A 23,879-nucleotide genomic window follows, 5' to 3' on the forward strand; every position below is an offset into this window, starting at 1 on the left:
GGTCCTGCAGTCACCACCCAACCTGGTCCCTCTGTCCTGGGGCCTCTTACTTGTGGGCATTCTCTGCCTGCGATTCACTAGTCTGGGTGAGAGGCTGACCCGCCGTGTGACTTTTAAAGCATCACCAACTGCATCTGAGGTACAGGCACCCTGCCTCTGAAGCGTGCATGACGTGGGGGACACCCTGGGCCCCACGCCCATTTCCTCCCGTTCTCGGAGTGGCCAGAACATAACAAGTTGTCTTTTCAATGACTTCGAACCTGAAATGGCTTTTTCCTGTTTGAGTCAAAGCCAGCAGAGCCAGGGATCGGTAAAATATTCATTATCGTGGGGAAAATTAACTTCAAACCACTTCTCTGTCGACACGGACCCCCCTACCACCCCTGCAATGTAAGTGGAGAACTCTAGAGGCTTCACCTGGCCCACCCCTAAGCTTTCTGTGCCTGGGAAGTAGGCCACTGCCTTCTGAGCAGTTTGGGGTTGAGGCCGGTGAAAGCCCCCCAACCCCAAACACGACCCCTCATTTTCCCACCACGGTTCGTGAGCGAACAGCACAGAGGCGCTTCTGGAACACCGGTGTTTGCTGAGCACTTGCTGGGTGCCAGGCCCCAGTCAACCCCTGTCAGTGCCAGGAGGTCGTGCCTTCGTGTCTCCCTCGTGCGGACCAGTGGACCAGAGCTCGGGGAGATGCGGCCACTCCCCAAGGTCCTCCCCTGGGAAATGACAGAGCAGGACTTGAGCCCAGTCCCTCATCCTCGCCTGTGAGACAAGGGGACGAAGGAGCCCTTGGTTATACGGCAGGGGATTCCTTCCTACAAGTGCGTTCGAGCTGGGCCCGAGGAGTTAATTTACGTTTAAATATGCACATGCGCACACGCACACACGTGCACACGCAGGCACGCACCTCAGAGGGGTCTCCAGCTGATCGGATCCATCTGACCTTTATTTCATGTCACTCGTCTGGCGAATCATAACCCGTCCACAGCTTTTCCCAGCAGAGACATAGTGCTGCCTGTCCCTCGAGACGCTGCGGGGGACTCGGTGTGTACGGGCCAGGCTTGTGCCGGGTTCCTGAAGCACCTGCTGGTTCGGCCTACTCAGCTGGGTGACTTTTGTCAGGGAAGGGGTGCAGGAGAGGACAGCGACCACGACAGAGCAGGTCACGCGCGCCGTCACGCCATGGCACGCTAGGTCTCATTGCCCCCACATGTCGGCCAGGATGGTTTGGGTTTGCTGCAGGAAGAAACGGTGCCCAAGTCTCAGGGGCTTTAAAGCACCCAGGACCGTGTCTTGTTCATGCTAGGTGTTCATTGGGGGAGCGGGGGGGACTGGAGATCCTGCCCCAGAACTTCCCGACTCAGGCTTCTGCCCTCTGCAGCAACAGCCCCTGCAGGTGACGGGTCTCACACCTGTCCGCTGAGGCCTCGCCCGGCAGTGACACGGGCTGCCACCACGCAAATGCCCTTGAGTGAAAGCCTCAGTCACACGGTTCGCCCCAGGGGAAATGCAAAGTGCCTCGTGTCCAGAGGGGAAGAGCCAGAAATCAGTCCTTCCATAATGACGGCCGTTGCCCACCCTTGGAGGAGGAAAGTCAGACTCAGCAGGCTCAGGACACTTGAAGGTCCCGTACCAATGGGAGGAAGAACATGGTCCCACCCATGGATGTCAGCCCACGTGCCCTTCCTCTACCCACAGGGCTTTGGTGTGTGTCAAACTCCATTCACCGTAACCCAGTTTTTGATAGCCTTGACCACTAATTTAGGGGATCACGTTCGTTCTAACTGGCTTGCTTCCAGCTGGGCGCCCAGGAGCCTGAGAGGTTTCTGGGGCCACAGCTCATCCTGGGTCACCCTGTGTGATGGACTAGAGCGTCTGAGGGAAAAATAAGCCAGGACTCTCAGTGGTTAGAGGATCCCCTCCTCCTCCGGAGGAGTCCCCGAGCGTGCTGTCACCGTGATTAAAAATGCATCCGTTCACACTACCGGTATGATCTCGTGCGCCACATTTCGCAGAGCAAGTCAGCCCGAGGGCCACTCAGAGCCCAGCCCAGAGCAGGGGCATAAGGCCAGGGCCCAGGTAAGGACTCAGGGCTAAGAAGGATGCCACCCGCCCACAGAGCTGAGGGCCCCCCCCCCCCCCGCCCGCAGAAATGACACAAGTCTGCATGTCTGTCTTAGAATATCCAGAGCAGCAGTCTCCTCTCAGACGTGTCAAGGGCACAGGAGTCACAGGAGAGTTGCGGGCACCGTTCCTTATGGGCTGAGGTTTCAGGGTTTGGGGCAAGGCAAAAAGGAGTTGGGGAGGGGGGAGGGGGCTTCACAGAAAGACGAGTGGCTGGGGAGGACCCAGCAGGCAGGTCTCTGACCCGTTCCCTGAGAGGTGTTGGGCTCAGATCTTGTCATTGCCTTTGGCATTTTGGGGCTAGAGCTGGAGAGATGTGTGGCTCCCACATCAGAGACCACCTGACCTTGACCTTGCCTGGCAATGTTCACAGCCACACAAGGGACATGGGTAGGCAGTCTGGGGGAGCCAAGGAGGAGAGCCATCTCTGCAGCAGCCCGCTGGGTCAGTGCGGCAGGGTCGTGAAAAGCTGACGGGCTATGTGAGCTACCAGGGACTGCGTGAAGGAGGAATTGAGGGGTGACGGGGAAGGAAGGGAGCCCTCAGTGAACATGCCAGGGCCGTTACCACATCTCTGCCAGGCAGTCACCAGACCTTCACTTGGAGCCGTCTGGAAACAGGGCTGTCAGGGTCCCTGGAGGAGAGTGACCCCATCATCCCCTTGTACTGGCCAAGATGGCGGGTCCATGGGTGTGTGGACGTCTGTGTCTTTCCAGAACAAGGCGACCAGTGGCTGCAGGCCAGACACTAAGCTGTGTTGTATCGAGACGCATGGCACAAGGCCTGGCCGTGACCAAACGACGGCCGAGTGGGAGGTGACATGTGTCACCCGAGGGCACAAGACACACTGGGTGTGTATGATCACACTGTTACGAAAGAGTAGGGCCAGCGTTCACACCTAACCCTGTCTAGCCCCTCTGGGTCACCCCACCAAAAACCATTTAGATTTCAAAGTGCACATGTTCATTCACTCATTCATTCACTCACTCATTCATTTCTCAAACCCTTGCCGAGTACCTACAACAATGCCAAGCACTGGTGGGGTGTGGGGACACACTGATAAGACCTGCACGGCCACTGGGGGCTCTAAGCTGGGGTGGCTGTCGGCTGTGGGAGAGGAGGCAGATGTGGCCCCGGGGGTGGTCCCACCAGGCAGAGCGGAGCCCGTGCCCACAGAGTGCACAAACTTGCAGCGGCTCTCACGAGGGGGGGGCGGTCATTCCCACGGCAGGAGTCTGCCCGGGGAGGCGTCTCACAGGAGGGGCATGAGCTCAGCTTTGGAGCGTAAGTGGCAGTTAGATCCGTGGTGGCAGAGGAGAAGGGCCTTCCAGGCAGAGTCCACGGCAGGAGCCGAGGCTCAGAGCCGTGGAAACAAGTCCTGTGTTCTGAGGTACCAAGTGGTCCTAAGGAGCTGAAGCGGGGGGTATCGGGGGATATAGAAGGGGTGTTATTGGAGAAGGGCTGGGCAGGAATGTTTGACCCCGAGCACAAGAGACCCTAGATACCAAGTTCAAACTTTGGGATCCAGATATAAATGAGGACTTGACTCCAGGTTAAATGCTGAGCTGTATGTCTGGCATAAGAACTGTGGACTTAGCCTCGCCACACTGCTGCCTCCAGCCTTGATGGATAGACTCCCCTCTTCCTTGAGCAGCAGGGTTGCCTTTGCTGGGGGTGGCCACCCATCAGTAACGAGCGTCCCCCTCACCCTGGCATCGGCCGTGGGAACTCCCACTCACCTGCCACAGACCTGGCTCACGTGGTGGGGGTGACAGAAGTGGAGGTGCCTTGTAGTCAAGCCACAAAGAACCCTAAAGCCGTGACCCTGTGTCAAGCCCTCGTAACAGCCCATCCCCTAGATCCCCTCCCTCCTCAGGTCTCAGATTTGTGATAGTCCACAGGTTTGCTGTATGACTAACACGAGATACCACACTGCCATGGGCTGGGTTCCCTGGAAGCAGAAGCAGGGGAGGGGATACTCATGGGATTGTCCCTTCACCCCTCCCACGTGTATAGCTTATGGAGTGCCGTCTCCCGTGGGGAGAGGCTGGCGCTGGGCCACCTCTGTGGTTTGTCCTCGGTCATTCAGCTGTTAACAGGCAGGTTCGGGACACAAGCCAAAGTCTCCTGGTTTCGGCAGGCAGTTTCCAGCCCGGCCCTGGTGCGAATCAGAAGGGAGCTAGGGCTATAAACACAGGTGTGGTGGGTAACAGCCCCCAAAGACACCAGATCCTACTCCCTGGAACCTGTAATGTTATCCTGTATGGAAAAGCTGTCTCCCTAGAAGTGAGTGAGTTACGGATCTTGAGACAGGGAGATGATCCTGGGGTGGGCCCAGCGGCATCTCAGGGGTGCCTTTGAGAAGGAGATTCGACACAGAAGAAGCGAACGAAACGTGACCACAGAGGCAGATTGGAGTGATGTGACCACAAGCAAGGAGCACCAGCGGCTCCCGGAGCTGAGGGAGACGGGGAGCGGATTCTCCCCGAGAGCCTCCAGAGGAAATGATTTCAGCCCAGTGATACTGATTTGGGGCTTCTGGCCTCCAGAACTATGAGAGAACACATTTCTGTTCTTTTTTTTTTTTTTTTTTTTTTTTTTTCAACGTTTTTTATTTATTTTGGGGACAGAGAGAGACAGAGCATGAACGGGGGAGGGGCAGAGAGAGAGGGAGACACAGAGCCGGAAGCAGGCTCCAGGCTCCGAGCCATCAGCCCAGAGCCTGACGCGGGGCTCGAACTCACGGACCGCGAGATCGTGACCTGGCTGAAGTCGGACGCGTAACCGACTGCGCCACCCAGGCGCCCCCACATTTCTGTTCTTTTAAGCCACCAAACTTTTGGTAATTTGTTGCATCTGGCAGAGGAAACTAATCCAGTGGGAAACCACCAAGACTGACAACATAGCCAGCATTGATTGAGCGATGACCATGCACCTGGTTCTATTCCAGGCACTTGCACTAAACCACTCAATCCCACAAGCGCTCCATGAGGCGAGTGCCATTATGGCCCCATTTCACAGATGAGAAACCAGTACACAGAAAGTTTAAGTCACTTAGCCAGGGTGGCCCAGCTCACCAACAGCAGAAGTGGGATTGAAGCAGCTCCCGGGTTGTGCATCCTTAACCACTTCACTGTATAGCGTCCCCAAGAGAGTCACAAATCTTGCCCGGCCTCTCCCATCCAGAGGGCGAGAGGTGCTAGGCCAGCCTTGAACATGACGCTTCCAGGGGCTCTAAATACGGCCCTGTTCATATAAAATTCCTTAAGCGCATTATTTTGTGTAGAATGACTTGGGGAGAAGCCAGTGATTGGAGTGAGCACACCCGTTCCCCTTGCTGACCAGAGAAATCCTGCATCCAGCTCTCCCCGCATCCAGGTTCCGTGCAGCCTGCAGGGCAGACCTGTCTCATCACCACATGGTCCTGGGCTCCCCGCCAGCGAGAGTCCCAGCCAAGGGCTGTGCCTCTTCAGTGCTGACTGAGGCCAAGCCAGTTACGTTATACATCCTTTGTTGCTGCCCGGGAGGACAGTGATCGTTTTAGGAGTTCTGTTTGTAGCACTCGATAAACACGGAGACTGCGGCCGAGGGTTCAGGATTTTTATAGTCAGAGGGCCTGGGCTGAAGTCCCCACTCTGCTCCCCATAAGCTGTGTGGCCTGTGGCGGATTCCTGGGTTTCTCCAGGCCTCTGTTCCTCATGTGCATATTGAGGGGAATCACAGGACCTGCTCACTAGGCCACTGTGAGATTGTATCCTGGGATTCTTAGAAGGCATTAGGCTTCATCGGTCACAGCAGGAACAGGCCGTGACAGAGATGACAGGGGCAGGCTGGCCAATGAGTTTGAGGAGGTGGGCCTCGAGGGGGCCCGAGGGGGCTGCAGACAGCAAGACGGAACCCCAGAATTGAGGGATGAGGCGTGTATGTGTCTCTTAGGGCCGCTGTAACAAATACCACAAGTGGGGGGTGAGGAGGCTTAAAACAAGAGAAGTGTCTTCTCTGCAGTTCTGGAAGCCAGAAGTCTAGATCAGTTTCACTGGGCTAATGTGAAGCTGTGGGCAGGGCCACGCTCTATCCGGAGGCCCCTGAGATGCTGCCTTGCCTTTCTCAGCTGCATCCCTTGGCTCCCGGCCCCTTCATCCACCTGCAAAGCCAGCAGGGGAGCATCTTGCTACAGCGGTCCCTTGGGCTTCACCTTCCGTGTCATACCTGCCTCTGCGTCCCTCTTAAAAGGACACTGCGATTGCAGGTGGGGTCCACCTAGATGATCCAGGATCATCTGCCCATCTCAGAATTTTAATCATATTTGCAAATTCCCTTTGGCCATGTAAGACAACGTTCCCAGGTTATCGGGGCCTGGATATCTTTGGGGGCCATTGTGCGGCTGACCGCAGGAAGTGGGGGTGGGTTTGGGAAGCAGAACCTGGTCACTTATCGGGGGCTACCCAGAAGCCAGCCAGGCGTGGTGCTGAGTCCTTGCCTCCTGCCCCCCCCACCCCGCCCGACTGAGCACAGGATCATCCTGAGATGCCCGGGAGGCAGCATGGGGTGCCAGTTCTGGGGTGGCAGGGCTCCTGGCAGGTTACAAAAGAGCCTGGAAGTGCCCAGGAACAGGAGACAGACTGGACGCTCATATATGGACTCGATCATATACTAGACCCTACTGGACTTGAACAGTCTGTTAGGGAATTTGCACTTGACCATCTAGATGACAGGTGCGCAGCCCTGGAATCACACGAGGTTCACCTGGGGGGAGTTTAAGATAAATGATGATTTGATTTGTAAGATCATTGAGATTCTGAGTCGGTGGGGGAGGGGGTGGCATTATCAGTATTTTCCTACGTGATCCTAATGCGTAGCCCTGCGTGAGAACCCCTGATGTAGGTGCTGAGGAAACACTGAAGGATACTAAGGTAGCAGTGGGATGAGCAGTTGGATTTGTGTTTCGTGAAGACCCTTCTGGCTGTGTGGGGGCTGGACTGGAGGGGGCATATTGTAGGCAGGGAGGCCTGGTGGCTGGGATTTCCTGTCGTCTGCAGGAGAAGCCGTGCTCACACTTGGGCCGGGACGATGGGCAGGGGAGGGATCAGTCAGGAAGAGAGTGGGTCCACTTCCCCGAGGGAGAAGGGGATCACGCACAAGGCAGCACCTGACTGGGCAGCCAGCTAAGCAGGTGACAGGGTAGCTCACACACCCTCGTTTTTCATCCCCGGCAATGACAGCCAGTGTCAGCCGACTAGCAGCATAGCCTTCCGAGTTGTGCTCATAGCCCAGATGCCTCTGAACTGGTCCCAGAAAGATCTCTACGATCTATTTTTATTTTCTTTTACTCCAATAATTAAAAAAAAATTTTTTTTTAATATACTTTATCGTCAAGTTAGCTAACATACAGTGTATATGGTGTGTTCTTGGCTCCGGGAGTAGACTCGTCCCTTACATAAAACCCCCAGTGCTCATCCCAACTAGTGCCCTCCTCAATGCCCATCTCCCATTTTCCCCACCGCCCCCCCCAGCTCCCCACCCCCATCAACCCTCAGTTTTTTCTCTGTATTTAAAAGTCTCTTATGGTTTGCCTTCCTCTTTGTTTGTAACTCTGTATCTTTTTTCTTGCCCTCCCCCCGTGGTCTTCTGTTAAGTTTCTCAACTTCCACATATGAGTGAGAACATACGATATCTATCTTTCTCTGACTGATTTCACTTGGCATAATACCCTCCAGTTCCACCCACATTGTTGGAAGATCTCTACACTTTAAACAAGGCTGTTGGCCTCCTCAGGAGGGGACCATGAAGACTTTATTCAGAGGAGAAGGGCCATGTGACAGCCAGAACTTCTTTCCTCCTAAAGCCTGACCCTCACAGTTCAGTGCAGCTCTTTCCCATTCTTGGTCATCCCAATTAGTGGAAGTCCTGGTCAATCATCAGTCTGGCCCCGGGAAGGATGTCCGTGGCTGTGTGCAAACCTCACAGTCAGAAATTCAGCACAGCAGAATCTTAAAAGTATATCGAGTCCTCCTTTCCTTCCTATTCATAGAGAGGGTATTTTGTAGATCAGTAATTTCTAAATATTTTTATTTTACCTGTTGAACCCTTTGGTTAAGCAAGAACTTTCAAACTTAAAAAAATTTTAAAAAGAAGAGAGAGAAGGCAGGGAATAAATAGAGAAGATGTGCAAAATGACTCCAGATGGATTCAAGAGCCAAATGTGGAAAGTAAAACGAAAAATGAAACAGAAGACAGAGTAGGAAGGTATCTGTGAGACCCAGACAGGGAAGGACAAGACCCCTAAAAGCACAAACAATGCAGAGAAAGGGGACGGATTTGGTGATAACAAAAGGAAGGACGTCAGCCCTGTGAGGAAGAGCTCGGTCAGGGGATTGATGGCTGGAATACTAAGGAAGTCCTGCAGGTCAACAGTGAAGGCAGGAGTCCCACTGGGGAGGTAAGTAGAGAATGAGAAGGACAGTTCGCAGAAGGAGAAACGTGGGTAGTTGTCCAATTATCAAAATTGCGAATCTGGAGAATTACCAAGTGTTGGCAAAGACATCACGGGATGGGCACATGCTCGTGCACCAGTGGAACCAGTTGCTAACCCCAATTTCCACCCCTAATTATGTATCCCAGGGAAAGTTTTGCAAAGGTCCGTAGGGCAGATGCCCGAGAACAGTAACTGTAGCGCTGTCCGTGGTGATGAGGAGTTACAAGTAACCTGGGCGCCGTCCTCTGGGAAAGCGTCAATACAGGGCTAGCAGAGGCACATGACATTTCCACTGCAGTGAGAAGCAGTGAGCTAGATCTTTATCCACGGCGTGTACAGACCTAAACCCGGTGCTGAGGGAGCTCAAGTGCAGAGTGAAGGCTGTAGCCAGATACCATTTATGTAAGTTACATAAATTTACGTAAACACACATATAACAACGCTACGAATTGCACAAAGATAAAGAGAGATTAGAGATAGATTGATAGAGGGGCACCTGGGTGGCTCAGTCGGTTAAGCATCCGATTTCAGCTCAGGTCATGATCTTGCGGTCCGTGACTTCGAGCCCCACGTTGGGCTCTGTGCTGGCAGCTAAGAATCTGGAGCCTGCTTCGGGTTCCGTGTCTCCCTCTCTCTCTGCCTCCCCCCTGCTCACACTCTGTCTCTCTCACTCTCAAAAATGAATAACTGTTGAAAAAAGTTTTTAAAGAGGGATAGATTGATAGCTCGATAGACAATAGACATACAGACTGATGGAAAGATAGAGGATGGGGGTAGAGAAGGACAGGTGAGCTCAAGGACATTTATCAAACACTCACACAGGAGTTTGTCCAGAGGTGGGAGAAGGGCACAGCAGGACAGAGGAATGAGAGCAGCACTGAGGCTAAGAAGGGAAGAAACAAATACAAACAAGAGAGGACCATTGCACAGACCAGCAGCAAGGGTAGGTCAGGAGAGTAGTGTGTGAACTCAGCCTGTTCCTGGGGGTGGAGTGGAGCTGGAAGGGGCGACAGAAGGAAAAGGAGGGGATCACTAGTAATTAAGCTGACACACAGTAATTATAACTCACCACCAGGCAAGGGAGGGCAGCAGAGAGGCTGAGGACGTATCAGCCCCTCGCCTTGCCCCTTGGGGCACTGTAGCAACACATCAAATTAATGAATTATTCCCATAGTATCAACATTTCACTGGGCATCTTGCTGCTTTTTCTGTGCCAAGCACCAGACCAGATGGTTTACGTACATCTTCTCAGGATTCCTAACACAGCCCTTGTAGGGTTCATTCACTCAGCCAGTGTTTGAGGGCCACTGAGTGAGTCCCTCTAAGAGGGCAGAACACAAGGGCTAGTTCTCTGTTGGGGACAGTCACTGACAGAGTTGTTCATCTTCCTTTTCCTCTTCCTCCCCTTCTTTTCCTTCTGTTTATTCCTCCTCCTCCCCCTTGCCCCTTCCTTCCCTTCTCCTCCTCCTCCTTCCTTGTTTCCTGTAAAGTTATGAGGGGATTCTAATTATAAATGATTCAGGCTCACTGTAGAAACTGTAAAGCGGTGAAACCAGGCATGTTAATGGGTTAACGACACTGTTTCCTTCCTTTCTTCCAAATATATGTAATTTTTCATATTTATAAAAATTGGAACCAATTTTTTGTTCTTTTGCTTTTCTCAAATGCCATGATATTATGAGCATTTCCTTATGCCCGTGGGTATTTTTAATGCTCTTTATGCTCCGGAAGCAGAGCTCCTGCCAGCCAGGGTGTCTCCAGGGTCTCTAGGTTTGGGGTACCATTCAGGAAATGTGCAAGGTGTGAGCATTGACTCAAGGTGAACGGCCTTTGTGGTCACCCTGATGGAGACCCTGGCCAGGTGACCACATTTAGATTCTGTGAAAGGTGGGCCCCCTGACCCGGGACAGGGAAGGCAAGGAGGACAGGAGCTTGCCAGGGCAGAGGCTGGGCCCTGGGGCTGCTGTTGGCCATGATGACTACACTAGACAAATGCAGGACTTACACGTTCAGGTTCGCACCCCCCACCACCCTAACCCTCCCATGTGGGTCCTTCTCCGCTGCGGACTCCACAAACGACCAGTTCTGTCCCACCACCCTTCCGGAAACCCATCGCAGCCACAGGAATATCTGTCTTGGTCTGCCTGGCTGCCACAACCAGACAGGGTCAGGGGCTTAAACAACAGACAGTTCTGGAAGCTGGAAGTCCAAGGTAAGGTCTTGGCAATGTTGATGGCGTCTGAGGCCTCTCTCCTTGGTGTGTGGACGGCCATCTTGTCTTCGTGTCTTCACGTGGCCGTCCCTCTGTGTGTGTGTCTGTTCCAGTCTCCTCTTCTAAGGACACCCGGCACATTGGGTCAGGGCCCACCATCCAACTTCACTATAGCTTGATCCCCTCTTTATTTTTTTATTTTTATTTTTTTTTTTTTTTAACGTTTATTTATTTTTGAGACAGAGAGAGACAGAGCATGAACGGGGGAGGGTCTGAGAGAGAGGGAGACACAGAATCGGAAACAGGCTCCAGGCTCCGAGCCATCAGCCCAGAGCCTGACGCGGGGCTCGAACTCACGGACCGCGAGATCGTGACCTGGCTGAAGTCGGACGCTTAACCGACTGCGCCACCCAGGCGCCCCTTGATCCCCTCTTTAAAGACCCTATCTCCACAAACTGCCACATTCTGAGGTGCGGGGGGTTAGGACTTCTGTGAATCCTGGCGGTAGACACAGTGCAGCTCATACCAGCCCCAAGTGCGGTTTTTCAAGACATCTTGAGTTTTGCATGTTTTCCAAAACATGTCAGTGGTAAATATATCCCAGCTGCCGAGCAGGAACCTGCAAGGAGCTACCCCAGAAAGCAAATATCAGAGCCAGCACGGCCTCAGACAGCGACGTGGCCCAAAACTCCACTGCCACACGCATTAAGCAGGGGGGCCCTGGGCTAGGTCCTTGACTGCTCCAAGCCTCAGTTTCCCCATCTCTAAAATGGGAAATCCCTCACTCTCATTCACCACGGAGCACAGAGCCTGTGGAGGTTCAGAGCAGGCACTGGGGGCCGCCGGGGCTGGGATCACTGGCCCGCCCTGACCTCCCCGTCTACGAATGGACCCCGTGGGTCACAGGAGGGCTGAGTGAGCTCACACAAGGGAAGTGCCCACAGTACCTGGCCAGAGGTGATGTCACCTCCTTTGGCTGGGATGAGGACTCGTGAGCTACGGTTGTGGGACAGCTGCTGCTGGGGCCCCGCCCACACCCACTCACCCTGACCTTCTCCTCCGCAAACAACTCTGAGAATCCTGTCATCATCCCACCCCCACCCCCCACGTGGGGCTCACTCTCAGCCTGTGGGAGGAGCAGGCAGACGGTCGGGGCGGCCCACAGCCAGTGAGGGTGTGGGTGAATACGCAGCTTCCCCCTCCTTGTCTGTGTGGGGGCGACTCTGCTGTGTGCTCCGCGTCTCCCAGAGGCCCCAAGAAGCACTGAGTTCCAGCTGGACACGTCCCCTCCTATCTCGGGTTCCAGAGCGGCCATCACCAAGTACCACAGACTTAGCAGTTTGTGACAATAGAAATTTATCCTCGCGCGGTTCCAGAAGCTAGAAGCACACAGTCAGGAGGCGAGGAGGGCTGGTTCCTCCTGAAAGCTGTGAGGGAAGGGCGTGTCCCGTGCCTTCTCCGAGCTACTGGAGGTTTTCAGTGCTCCTTGGCTTGTAGCTGCATTAATTACCCCAGTCTCTGCCTCCCTGGGCACGGGGCCTTCTTCCTTCGTGTATGTCTCCAGGCCTCTTTCTGTAAGGACACCAGTGATCGGATTGCAGGCCCACCGTGGTCTCGTATGACCTCGCCTTAACTTGATTACCTCTGCGAAGACAGTTTCCAAACGGCACCACATTCACGGGCCCCGGGGTGAGGATTTCACCATACCTTTCGGGGGACACAGTCCAACCCACAACAGGACCGTCCCCATAAGTCTCACCTCCCGGAGAACTACTTGGTTCTGAGCAGCCCGAGATACTTGGTCACATACCCCCAGCTCAATCCCTCCCCTACCCGTGCCCCCTGGGTCACTTGCACTGACACCCCAGAGTCAGGCTCTGTGTCTGGGGGCTCCCGGCCCGAGGCAGACGTCAGGACCATCTCCAGTACAGACCAGCCTGGTGAGTGGTGGCTGCCGTAGCTGTCTGTTGTTCCTATTGCCCTGATTTGCCTGGCACTACCTTAGATATAAATGAGACACCGGGAAGACTGTACGGACTTTGAGGTCAGACAGCCTGACCTTGAATCCCAACCGTGACTTGAATCCTGACCATGCCGTCAGCAGTTAGGTGAAGCCCATGCCGGTCAAATCTGTCCAACTTTGATTGCCGTCATTTTTATGCCCATGCAACGAAAGAATTGCCCCAGTTTTGCAGCAGGGCTCCCGAAACAAGCAGAGGTGAAGTCAGGTCTTGAGCACAGTGTCTGCCCGTGGACAGTCAGGACCAGTTGCCATCGTGGTCATTATTAGTACCATAAAGGTTGCTTCCTGCCGTGTGGTCCTAGGGTCACTTGGGAAGAGGAGAAAAGAAAGACAGAGCAATTCATGGTGAGCGCTGGAAGCTTACACTGCCCCGAACTCGCTGAGCCGTCCAGGATGGCTTGTTGCCTTCTTCCCTCTTCCCCCTTCTCTGCCACCCACCCCACCCCTTCCTGCAGAGTGTTCTAGTTATGGGCAGATGGCATGGGCTGCCTTGACCCGTGGGGGCATTAGTATCACTCTCTGTTTCCATGTCCTTAGCCAAAGGCTGCCTTTTCCTTGGGCCTCTGCTACGGTCAGCATCGGTGTGTTCCTTGGGCCGTTGGTTATAAAAGCCTGCGGACCAAGCAGCCTCTGCCGTCGGCACCAGCATTTTCTGGTTTGGAAAAGATTGCCTGCAATTGTACACCTGCTTGACTCCACAGGAGTTATAAAATTTCGTTTGAGTTCAGTAAAATCTGGAAGCGGGAAAATGGTTCTTTTCAACTTGAAAATTATCGGGTCATATCCCAAACGCCTGTTCAGCGTGAGGAGGAAGCTGATGCGGACCCAGGATCGTGGGATCTGAAAGCAAATAAAGCTGCCCCCTCGCCTCTCTGGAGGCTCCAGCTGGTATCCTTGGGTCTAGAGGGAGGAGGAGACAACCTTTCGCTTGCTCCTTCTCCACTGGCACCGACATTGGGGCACAATCCTGCCCTAACATTTCAGAGAGAATAGACATGATCCTTGTGGGACCAGGTGTAGGTTTGGGCTTCATGGAAGGGGGTAAAGTGGGGCCTAACTGGGCTGACCAGTGCAGAGACCTTTCAAGCTGAGGTTGAGGGAGTCAGTGGGGGTGAGGGTGGTGGGGAGCAGGAAGAGGCTGGCAGAGGCCCTGCGCAGGCCCAGAGCAGGCAGCTGAGGGATGTAGGGCATCACAGGTAGTTGTAAGGGAGGGGAGGGGGGTGGAGGCCGGATCTGCCCAGGTACTGAGGGCGTGATAGGGATTGGGGGTTTTTCCAAAGGACTCTAGGAAGCCATTGCATGGTTTTAAGACAGAACTATTTTGTGACTTTAATTTTTTTTTTAATGTTTATTAATTTTTGAGAGAGAGAGAGAGAGTGTGTGAGCAGGGGAGGGGCAGAGAAAGAGGGAGACACAGAATCCAAAGCAGGCTCCAGGCTCTGGACTGTCAGCACAGAGCCCGACATGGGGCTCAAACCCACCAACTGTGAGATCGTGAACCTGAGCCGAAGTCAGATGCTCAACTGACTGAGCCACCCAGGCTCCCCTCATTTTGTGACTTTAAAAGAACTCTTTGGCTGCCTGGTGGCCCGGGACAGGGGCAGGAAAAATGGAGGGTACAGTGACAGACACCAGAACGGTGGTTGACTCTATGTGTTGGGGACAGCAGGGAGGTGGCTGGGAGACAGGAGGCACTGACTAGAAAATGGCACAAAGAACTTTCTGGAGTGGTGGAAATGTTCTGCGTCTTGACGTAGGTGTTAGTTACACAGGAGAGTACTTTTATCCAGACTTGTGGAACTCTACACTTCAGATCTGCGCAAGTTACTTTATGTAAATTCTCTCTGGATAAAAAAAAAAAGTGTGTATTTTTACAAAAAAGAAAAAGGATGTTTCAGGGTAAAGTCATCAGGACTTAGTAGCAGAGACAGGCAGAGAGCGGGAAGCAGTCAGAGGTGAGTCTGGTGTCCATCTTGGCCCAGGGAATATAGCAGCGTGTGTCTGAGAACCAGTGGGGAAGAGCGGGCTTGCCAGGGAGGGAAGGGCAAGCCGGGGGCGTCCACAGGGTCCTTAAATGTGGCTTCCGGCTGGGCACGTGGAGCTGAAATGCCGTCAGGCAGCAACTCCAACAAGACCCGAAGGGTACATATGACAGTGGCTTGGGAGCTACCACGCACGGCAGAGGCGTAAGATATCACTAAGATCCCTGCTGCCTCCCGGCCTCCCCTGGAGACGTCCTAACGCTCCAACCGTGGAGCAGCCTTGACTTGTTAAGCTCTCCGCAGAGCTGGAGGTACAGGTGGAAGGCACTTGACTCCCCATCGGTTCTTAAGTGACAGCCCAGCACTGACTCTCCTGGGAGCTTGGTATGAATCACCTGTGAGCCAGCATCCCACAGGTCGCGGTGGACACTGAGCAGAAGGATTCTATTTTGGTCCCGTCGTGACAATCTAACCTGGACCACCTTTGTCCCTTCATGCTTGTCCGTGAAAGTGCTCAGATTTCATTCCTTTATCCACTCAGTCAGCATACTCTTATTAAGCCTGGGGGGCTCAGTCGGGTTAAGCATCTAACTCTGGATTTCAGCTCAGGTCCTGATCTCACGGTTCGTGAGGTCGAGCCCCACCTGGGGTTCTGCGCTGACAGCAGGGAGCCTGCTTGGGATCCTCTGTCCTCTCTCCGCCCCTGCCCTGCGCATGCTCTCTGTCTCTCTCAAAATAAATAAATAAACGTTAAAAAAAATACTGGAGTTAAAAAGAAAACCCTCCAAGTTCCATAGGGAAAACTCAGATCACCTGAAAAGAAATGACAATCAGGGGACATCCTCCTCCTCCTGAGCAAGATTCCACTACCGTTGGGCAAGGAACACTGTCTTCAAATGCTTGAGAAGAAACTACTTTGAAATCAGAAGTCTGTACCCTCCCGTATGAGAGAGGGGAAAAGGCGCTTTCAGACATGAGAGGCTCAGACAGCCACGCGCATCGGCCAGCTGTGGCTTAGGAAGCTGGTCCTGGAGGGACGGGGTGTGCCTGGCCACCAGGAGCCAGTTTGCAAGGCGGTTAAGGCTGCAGACTCGCAGCCTCAGGCCAACCAAACGGGAGGCCTTGGGCAAGACGCTTCATTCCCTGAGTGCAAAGGTCTCGGCTCAAGGTCTCGCCCCAGAATCCTCAACAAACGAGGCTCAGTTCTGATGCCAGTATTAATATCAGCAGCATTCCTCGGCTGCAGGCAGGGGCCAGCTCATGTCCCCAGCAGGAGCCAGTGGTCCTGCTGACACGGCTGTTGCAAAGACTGACTAGTCATTTAAAATATCCTTTCTTCTTGGAGCACCTGGGTAGCTCAGTCAGTTGAGCGTCCGACTCTTGATTTCAGCTCGGGTCATGATCCCAGGGCCAGGGATCGAGCCCCATCACTCAGCACGGAGCCTGCTTGAGCTTCTCTCTCTCTCTTTCCCTCTGCCCCTCCCCCACTTATGCGTGTCCTCTCTCTCAAACACAAAAATTGTTTCAATAAATAAAAATCCTTTCTTCTTGACTTACCATTCCCAGGAGCAATGAAAATATTTCAATTTGTACAAGCTTCAATTAAACGGGCTTCATTTCAAAGCAGAGACCTAGGTTTTCTAATTATTCCCAGTCGTAAAACGATAGGATGTCAGAGCCAGTGGTATTTTGGTCAGCTCGGGCCGCCATCGCAAAACACCACAGACCCGGGCACTTAGACGACAGAAACCCATTTTGTCACCGTTCTGGAGCCTGCAAGCACAAGGCCCAGGTGCCAGCTGATCTGGTCTTGTTACCGACCTCAGGTTCTTTGACTCTCATGGGTAGAAAGGGGCAGGGATGGTGTGAGTATTGCAAGTTCACACCTGGGCTGAGGGAGGCAGCCTTAGAAGGAGGGACACCAGGCTGCGTCCCAGACAACGGCCGGGGAAGGTGTTGAGGGGCCGAGGCGGGAAAGGGGTGCCTTCTGGGCACATACAAGCACGTAGGAGCCAGGACACACAGGTGCAGCTGACACAACACACCTTATTTTCATGTTAAATCTCCACCCCAGGCGTGATTTTGAGCATCACGATGAGGGGAAAGGCGACGAAGGCCAGGGCCCGGGCCCACGTGGCTCCGACTGGTCTGGTCTGGTCCGGTCTGGTCCTTGCAGGAGCAACCCCATTGTAAATTGGGCCCTGGAGCCTGTTTCCAGCTTCTGGCTTCCAGCCTCCTGATGGCACACAGCCCCGGCAAGGTGGGCTAGCAAAATGGGTTTTCTGAGGGGCCCGAGGTCCTCTTGCAGTGTGCCTGTTCTGTAGAAGTGCCTCAGAAAAGAGAACTACAAAGGGGCAGGCAGATATTTAAAGAGCTTTCATTTTGAAAGAGATGGGAATTGTAGGATTAGGGCCCAGGGCAATGTCATCCAAAGATCTGCTTTTCCAGGTGGGCACCTCGGGACCTCTGTCTGTCTCAGTTTGTGGTGAGGGCTCCCTTCCTGCCTCACAGACGGCTGCCTTCTCCCTGTGGCCTCCCATGGGTTTTCCTCTGTGTGCTCATGGAGGGAAAGAGAGCTCTCTTTCTCCCCCTTCTTCTAAGGCCACTCATCCTGTGGGATTAGGACCCCACCCTTATGACCTCATTTCACCTTAATGACCTCCCAAAAGTCCCATCTCCAAATATAGTCACATTGAGGGTTAGGGATTCAACATACGAATTTGGGGGCCACATAAGTCAAGTCCACAGCAACAGGGAAACTTACGAGACAGATTGATTTCTCTGATTGAAATCCGATTGACAAATCGATTGATTTGTTCACTCCATAAATTATCCACTGAGCATCTACCATTGCCCACGCACTAGCCTGAGCACTGGGCCACAGCGATGAGCAAAACCAGACATTTTTGCTCACGGAGCTGCTGCCTCATGGAGCGGACAGCCCAGCAGCAGACAGTCATTCATCAAGCAGCCACACTACTAACTATGCAGTTACCATCAACGTCCAGGGAAGGAGGACAGAACCAGGAGAGATGATAATACAGGGTCCTGGCCTGGGGCAGGGCACGCGCTTGGAGAAGGAGAGAGACAGGAGCTGAGGAGGTGGACAGTGTAGGGAAGAGGGATTAGCAAGTGCAGGGACCCCGAGTCAGCAGAAGAAGGGTGGGAGACGGGAGTGTCAAAGCCCGTGCGGAAGAGGCACAGAGAGGAGACCTCGTGACCCCAGGGCAAGTCAAGGAAGTGGGTCCCACGAGCGATGGGAGGCAGCTGCAAGGTTTTAAGCAGGGTGCTGGCATGACCAAGATACATTTTTGCAAGACTCCCTGGGCTGCATTGCAGGGAAGAGATGGGGAAAAGGCCACATGGATGGGGGACGTGGGTGAAGAAGGCGAGAGGCAATTGTCCCTTGGGCGTGGCCGGGTTTGACAAAGTCCTGCCCACCACAGGGTTTATTCTGTAAGGAAATTCTACTGGAGCACAGCCACGCACGTCCATTTATGGATCTTCATCTGTGGCTGCCTTCCCACAAGAGCAGAGTCTGGTGGTCCCATATGGCCCCAGGTGCCCCCTAGGCTGGACTTCAGGAGTGGGGGCACCAGGGGAGGTGACACCGGGGACCTGTTTGAGGAAGAAGTCCAGCTGGGACTCAGTGCATGGGTCCCGCATGACAGCTGAGGGGACAGAGCTGTCACAGGTGACTTTCAGGCTTCAGGTGGTAGGCTCCAGCCTCAGGCACCCTCATTCAAGGTGTGCAAATATGAACTTAAAATAACTTTCAGCAAGTATGACATCTTGCTTTCATGATGACTAGTTTCTATATGCCTAGTTTTCAAAAAAGAAAACAGAAGACTGGCATTCCTTCATGGGTCCCGGGGTTTGAAGCTGATGTGTTCATGGCTCACATGAGAATGTCTCCTGCAGATGCTTCTTAAGGCACCATTTGCCTATAGAGTCTATGTCACAGGCCTGGTATGCCATCCAGGAATATTGATATAGGGATGGGGAGCCATAAAAATCCGTTGAGAGGGGCACCTGCGCGGTTCAGTCAGTTGAGCGTCCCACTTCAACTCAGGTCATGATCTCATGGTTCGTGGATTCGAGCCCCGCGTCGGGCTCTGTGCTGACAGCTCAGCGCCTGGCGCCTGCTTCGGATTCTGAGTCTCCCTCTCTCTGCCCCTCCACAGCTTGTGCTCTGTCTCTCTCTCAGAAATAAACACTTAAAAAAATATTTAAAAAATCTGTTGAGAGATGGTTTCACAGCCAGATTTGTGATTGTCTCCTTGATGTTCCTTGTCTCTCCTTCCCACAGAAAAGTCTGGACACCTACTGTTTCCTGGTTTTTGCTGCGATCTGCCTCACAGGTGCTATCTATTTCTATTTTGTCCTGCCTGAGACAAAAAACAGAACCCATGCAGAAATCAGCCAGGCATTTGCCAAAAGGAACAAGGCCTACCCTCCGGAGGAGAACACGGACTCATCTGTGAGCGACAATAAGGTGGCCAGAAGGCCCGAGCAAGACATCGCCTCCACGCTGGACAATTATGTCAAAGATGGGATTGTCTAAATGGATAGTCTCACCATTTCAGGAAACCAGAGGTTTCCCTACACGGTTAATATTATTAAGTATTTAAAAATAAACCTTTGCTAATCTAACGTCACAACCATTTGGGTTTCATTCATAGCTTATCTCCAAACTCTCTGGAAGGTGGACCCCTCATTTTTCTTATGGATCAATGGCCTGTCCTCTTCATGACTTAGCCCATGGTTTCGACATGAAATTGGGGAAATAGCATCTGAAGGCTTTCTCACCGGAAAACCATTTAGTCTGACCAGAGATGGCAGTGGGCCGAAAAGCACAGACCAAGGTCCTGGTGCCAGATGAGCCATAAGAAGCCTTGAGCTGCCCTCAGCCCGGATCCTGAAACCCCAAGGGACCCTTGTCTTTGGTCCTAGATGAAGGTTTTCAGACTTCAGTGGAAAGACTCTTTTACGTCCTAACAAGTGCCTGGTTACCAGTCTTTGGCTTGGCCTTGTGGGTGTCTCTGGCTCAAGAAGCTGATACGAACCCACCATCATCCAGGCTGTGTCCCACAGGGCTCAAGACTTCCATCCATGAGACTGTCTTCATCTCAGAGCATCAGATGTGTCTCAGAAGACATAAAGAGGTTCAAAACGTGGGAGAAGTAACTTTCCAGTAGCTGGGGCAGTGACTGCGGATTGAGTTCTGCTCAACTGAAAAAACAATATTAAGAACGATTCTGAAGTGAAACCAAGGCTTGGAAAGACAGGGCAGAAGACCAGTGTAAGTGTGAGGGCAAATTCTCCTTTCCTCTGCCCCTTTGTGTTCTATTCAGGCCCTTGACAGATTGGCTGAGGCCCACCCACATCGGGGAGAGCAGTCTGCTTTACACAGTCCACCAATTCAAATGCTAATCTTGTCTGGAGGTACCCTCGTGGGCATGTCCAAAATAATGTTTAACCAAATATCTGAAGCCCCCCAAGACCCAGTCAAGTTGACACATTAAATTAATCACAGACGGTGAGTTCAGCATTACACAAAGTGCTCAAGAGAAGGTTGGGTGATTGCTTGTCTTGACTGCTGTTGTGGAAATCTAAGTGTCACTTGTGGGAGGAGTGCTTCAGAGCAGATATGCTTGAGGACTCTTCCAGCCCTATGTGCTAGGGCTGTTTGGGTTGGATCAGTTTGCAGCCTGCTGTGAAAATGCCGGCCCTGTGGATTGGGTGATTCCCTGTACTTGCGTGCAGACTGAAACAAGTTCAGAATGCCCATATATATATGAAAGTACACGCGAATTAGCACGTGTGTGCTTGAATTTAGTATGTCACAGTAGGAGTGGGCCAGAGAGGAAGGGCTCTGGACATGGCAATGCCCCTGAGACCCTTTCAGCCACAATCCCTCAGGCTTTCCTGACCATTCCTGGCAAGGCCAGCCTTCGCCAAAACCTGAGTTCTGAATTTCCTTTCCTGCCGAATACTCTTCTATCACTGGGCTTCTCCTTTGGTTGGCTTCCAACACAGTGCACCATACTACCCAGCTTTGGTTTGGCTGAAAGATTTGGACGGTGGGTGTCGATATGGAGAGAAAGTGATATGTGGGTGCAAAAAAGTGCCTGAGAACATAAGAACATAAAAGCCAAATAAAGTGCAAAAAGATATCTCAGCTGTGGAGTGTCGTCTTTCATTTGTAGACCTGAGTATTTAGCTTCTAGAGAGGAGGTACCTAGCCTGGTCTGGGCACTAGGAAGGCATCGAGGACACATCAGTGAGCAGGAGAATATACTGCCCTTACCCGCATTTGCTCATGCCTACCACAGAAGATTGAAAATCAAAGAAGCATTAATGGCCTCCTCCTCAGGACCCGGAGGAGGGGGGACATGGGGATACAGGAACAGGACACAGGACCACCTAATCAGGGGTTAGTGGGAAGTGAGAATCAGGAAAGCCCTTCCCAAATAAATGACAGCAATGAGATGGGAAAACCGCACAACCATCAGGCAACAGGCCAGGAACTCTCCTACATGTTGCCACATTGGAAAAGTCAGCAGAAAAACACCAAGTAAATGTTTGAAAAAAAAAACCACTAAGACCCCATAATCTCACACGCTTTAGGTTCCCTACCATGATCACGTTAATTTTCATACATCTCCGTCCATTTCTGGCCTATTACCTACACCGTTATAGTCACAGAATACATAAAACACAATGTACAAACTCTCTTGTCTCTTATCTCCTATTTTTTCCACTTGATATTAAATCAAACACAGCATGTCCATTCCCAAGCCTTTTGATCATACTCTAACATCCATTGCAGTGACCTCCTCATGTACGGAGTTGTTCTTCCGATGCCAAAAATAATGGGAAGTGGTGAGTCAGACAGACAGACATGCCCATGAGCCTTGCTGCACAGGCTCTTTGCTTTCTGAGAGGTTCTAACCACTTATGGCACCCTCCCCCCACCCATATCCAATCATGGATATGGATTCCCTAAAGGAATCGCTGCTCAAAATTAACAGACCCCTTGCCCCAGCTTCTGCCCAAGGATTAGGGATTAGGTCCCAGTCTTACTGTTTTACTTTATCCTTCCATTTCCAAGCCACGATGGCTGACCTCTCCTCTTCTCAGATTCACTGAAAGAAAAGTCACTCTTCCAGCCTCTGGGTCTGGCTACGATGAAATAAGCACACTCTGTTTCTCTCACTGATTATAACCAAGACCTCTGGGCAGAACACGTAGCACAAATACCGGAAAGATAAATGATAGCAGGCAAATTGAGGAAAGCCATCAGAACTCACAGGACGACCTCTATGGAGGTGAGTTTTCTGCATTTTTTTTCCCTCCTGTATCTCCTGACTTGCACTCCAGGAGAGACCAGTGCCCAGAGCCACACAGCAGGGCCAATGGAAAAAGCCTCAAGAGAAAAAAACCCTCCCTGTCTGGCCAGAGGAACAGTAGGGGTGACCCTCTGGGGAAAGAATGTAGGCGGCACACTGAGGCAAGTTCCAGTTGAGAAGGAAAGCCAGCAAAAGCAGATAAAAAAGGGCCCGCCAGATGTCCGAGGCTGGATACTCCCCTTTCCTGCTTTTGGCCTCTATAATCTTGCTTGCGTCTTGCACCAGCCAACTGCCCGCGAAGCACAACCAATGGTGCCCCCTGTGCAGCCAATAGAATGTTGCCAAGTACCTGGAAGCTAGCCAGGCATAAAAGAAGGCCAGCACCAGGACTCAGGGCTTGGCCTTTGGAGGTGACTCTGCTGGGGAGGTGCTGATGTGACATAAACAGTCTTTTCTGATTCCCCAAGTGTGTGTCTCTTGTCCCTTCCTGGGTGCCGAGTATTTGCTGTAACACAGTCATGAAGCTGAACACCCAGGGCAGTGGCAGCAGTGATGGCCACAGAGAATGGGAGCCACATCTAAAATCTAAGAGAAATCCTTCTCTCCAATGACAGGAACTGGCAAGATGGGCCACTGCGGATTGGGGAAGGTAAGGGAATGCTGTAATTTTTTTTTTCTCATTTTTTCTATCAGTGTTTTGCCCCAGATGAAAACCCAGTTGTGAATGTGTGACACAATGGGGAGGCTAAAACCTTGGATTTGTAGCCAAATCACCAGGAGAAGTGACAACAGGAAATCACAGTGAGGACACAGCTAAACACATGGACACCCAAAATCTGTATTGAAGTCCTGGGCTCACCCCCTGAGCTCTGTATGCATGAAACTTTCTGGAAGCAATGTAGCAGAAATTTAGGGACTGAAGTGTAAGACTTCAGTGGCTCCCGGGTAACAGACTCGAGGTGGGCCCAAATTACACTGAAAAGCCTTTGAAAACCAACCAGAAACCAGAAACATGGTCCACAGAATGTGGGTCAGAACTTGCCATCTGCACATAACCAGACTAATTGACTGCTTTAAAAAAAAAAAATGTTCAAAAGTTTTAATAGGACATAGACCCTCATATGATAGTATTCAAAGTGTCCAAAACACAGTTCAAAGTTCTGTGAAAACCAGGAAAGCCTCAATAACTCTCAAGGGAAAGAGCAATCAACATAGGCCAACCTCAGAGGACCTAGATGTTAATAACTACGGTAAAGTATTACAGTCATGCTCCATGGAGTATGGGGATACACTCTGGAAATGAATGGAAAGATAGACATTCTCAGCAAAGCAATCAAAACCATTTCTAAAAATCACACCTTTAGAACTGAACGATGCAGTAACTGAAAATTAAACCTCACCTGACATCATCAGTGACAGAATGGAGACGGCAGAGGAAAGGATCGGTGAACATACTGACAAATCACAGGAAGTACCCGATCTGAACAATTGAGAGACAGAGTGAAAGAATGAACATTGGCAAGAACATGGAGCATAGGGCGCTCCATACATCACTAGTGGGAATGAAATGCGGGACAGCCACTCTGGAGGGGAGATTATATATCCTCCCTGATACTGACTGAAGCTGTATTCAAGAAAATACCTTAGGCATGTTTCCTGATACTGAACCTCCGAGCTGAACATACATACACACCAAGGCCTACAGGCTTTTCAC

At 52.2% G+C, this 23,879-nt stretch overlaps 1 protein-coding gene across 2 annotated transcripts in view; it reads left to right on the forward strand.

The window, feature by feature from the left end:
• SLC2A9 (solute carrier family 2 member 9) overlaps window positions 1-20,989 on the forward strand; it is a 241,531-nt gene extending 220,542 nt beyond the window's left edge. For both annotated transcript variants that reach the window (XM_058723094.1, XM_058723093.1), the window contains one exon: window positions 19,123-20,989. In XM_058723094.1, the coding sequence (XP_058579077.1) occupies window positions 19,123-19,377 (255 nt within the window). In that variant the 3' untranslated portion in view covers window positions 19,378-20,989. The remainder of the gene's footprint in view (window positions 1-19,122) is intronic.
• The last annotated feature ends 2,890 nt before the right edge of the window (window positions 20,990-23,879 follow it).

This window comes from Neofelis nebulosa, chromosome 3 (genome assembly GCF_028018385.1).
Source record: "Neofelis nebulosa isolate mNeoNeb1 chromosome 3, mNeoNeb1.pri, whole genome shotgun sequence".
NCBI classification, from domain to species: domain Eukaryota; kingdom Metazoa; phylum Chordata; class Mammalia; order Carnivora; family Felidae; genus Neofelis; species Neofelis nebulosa.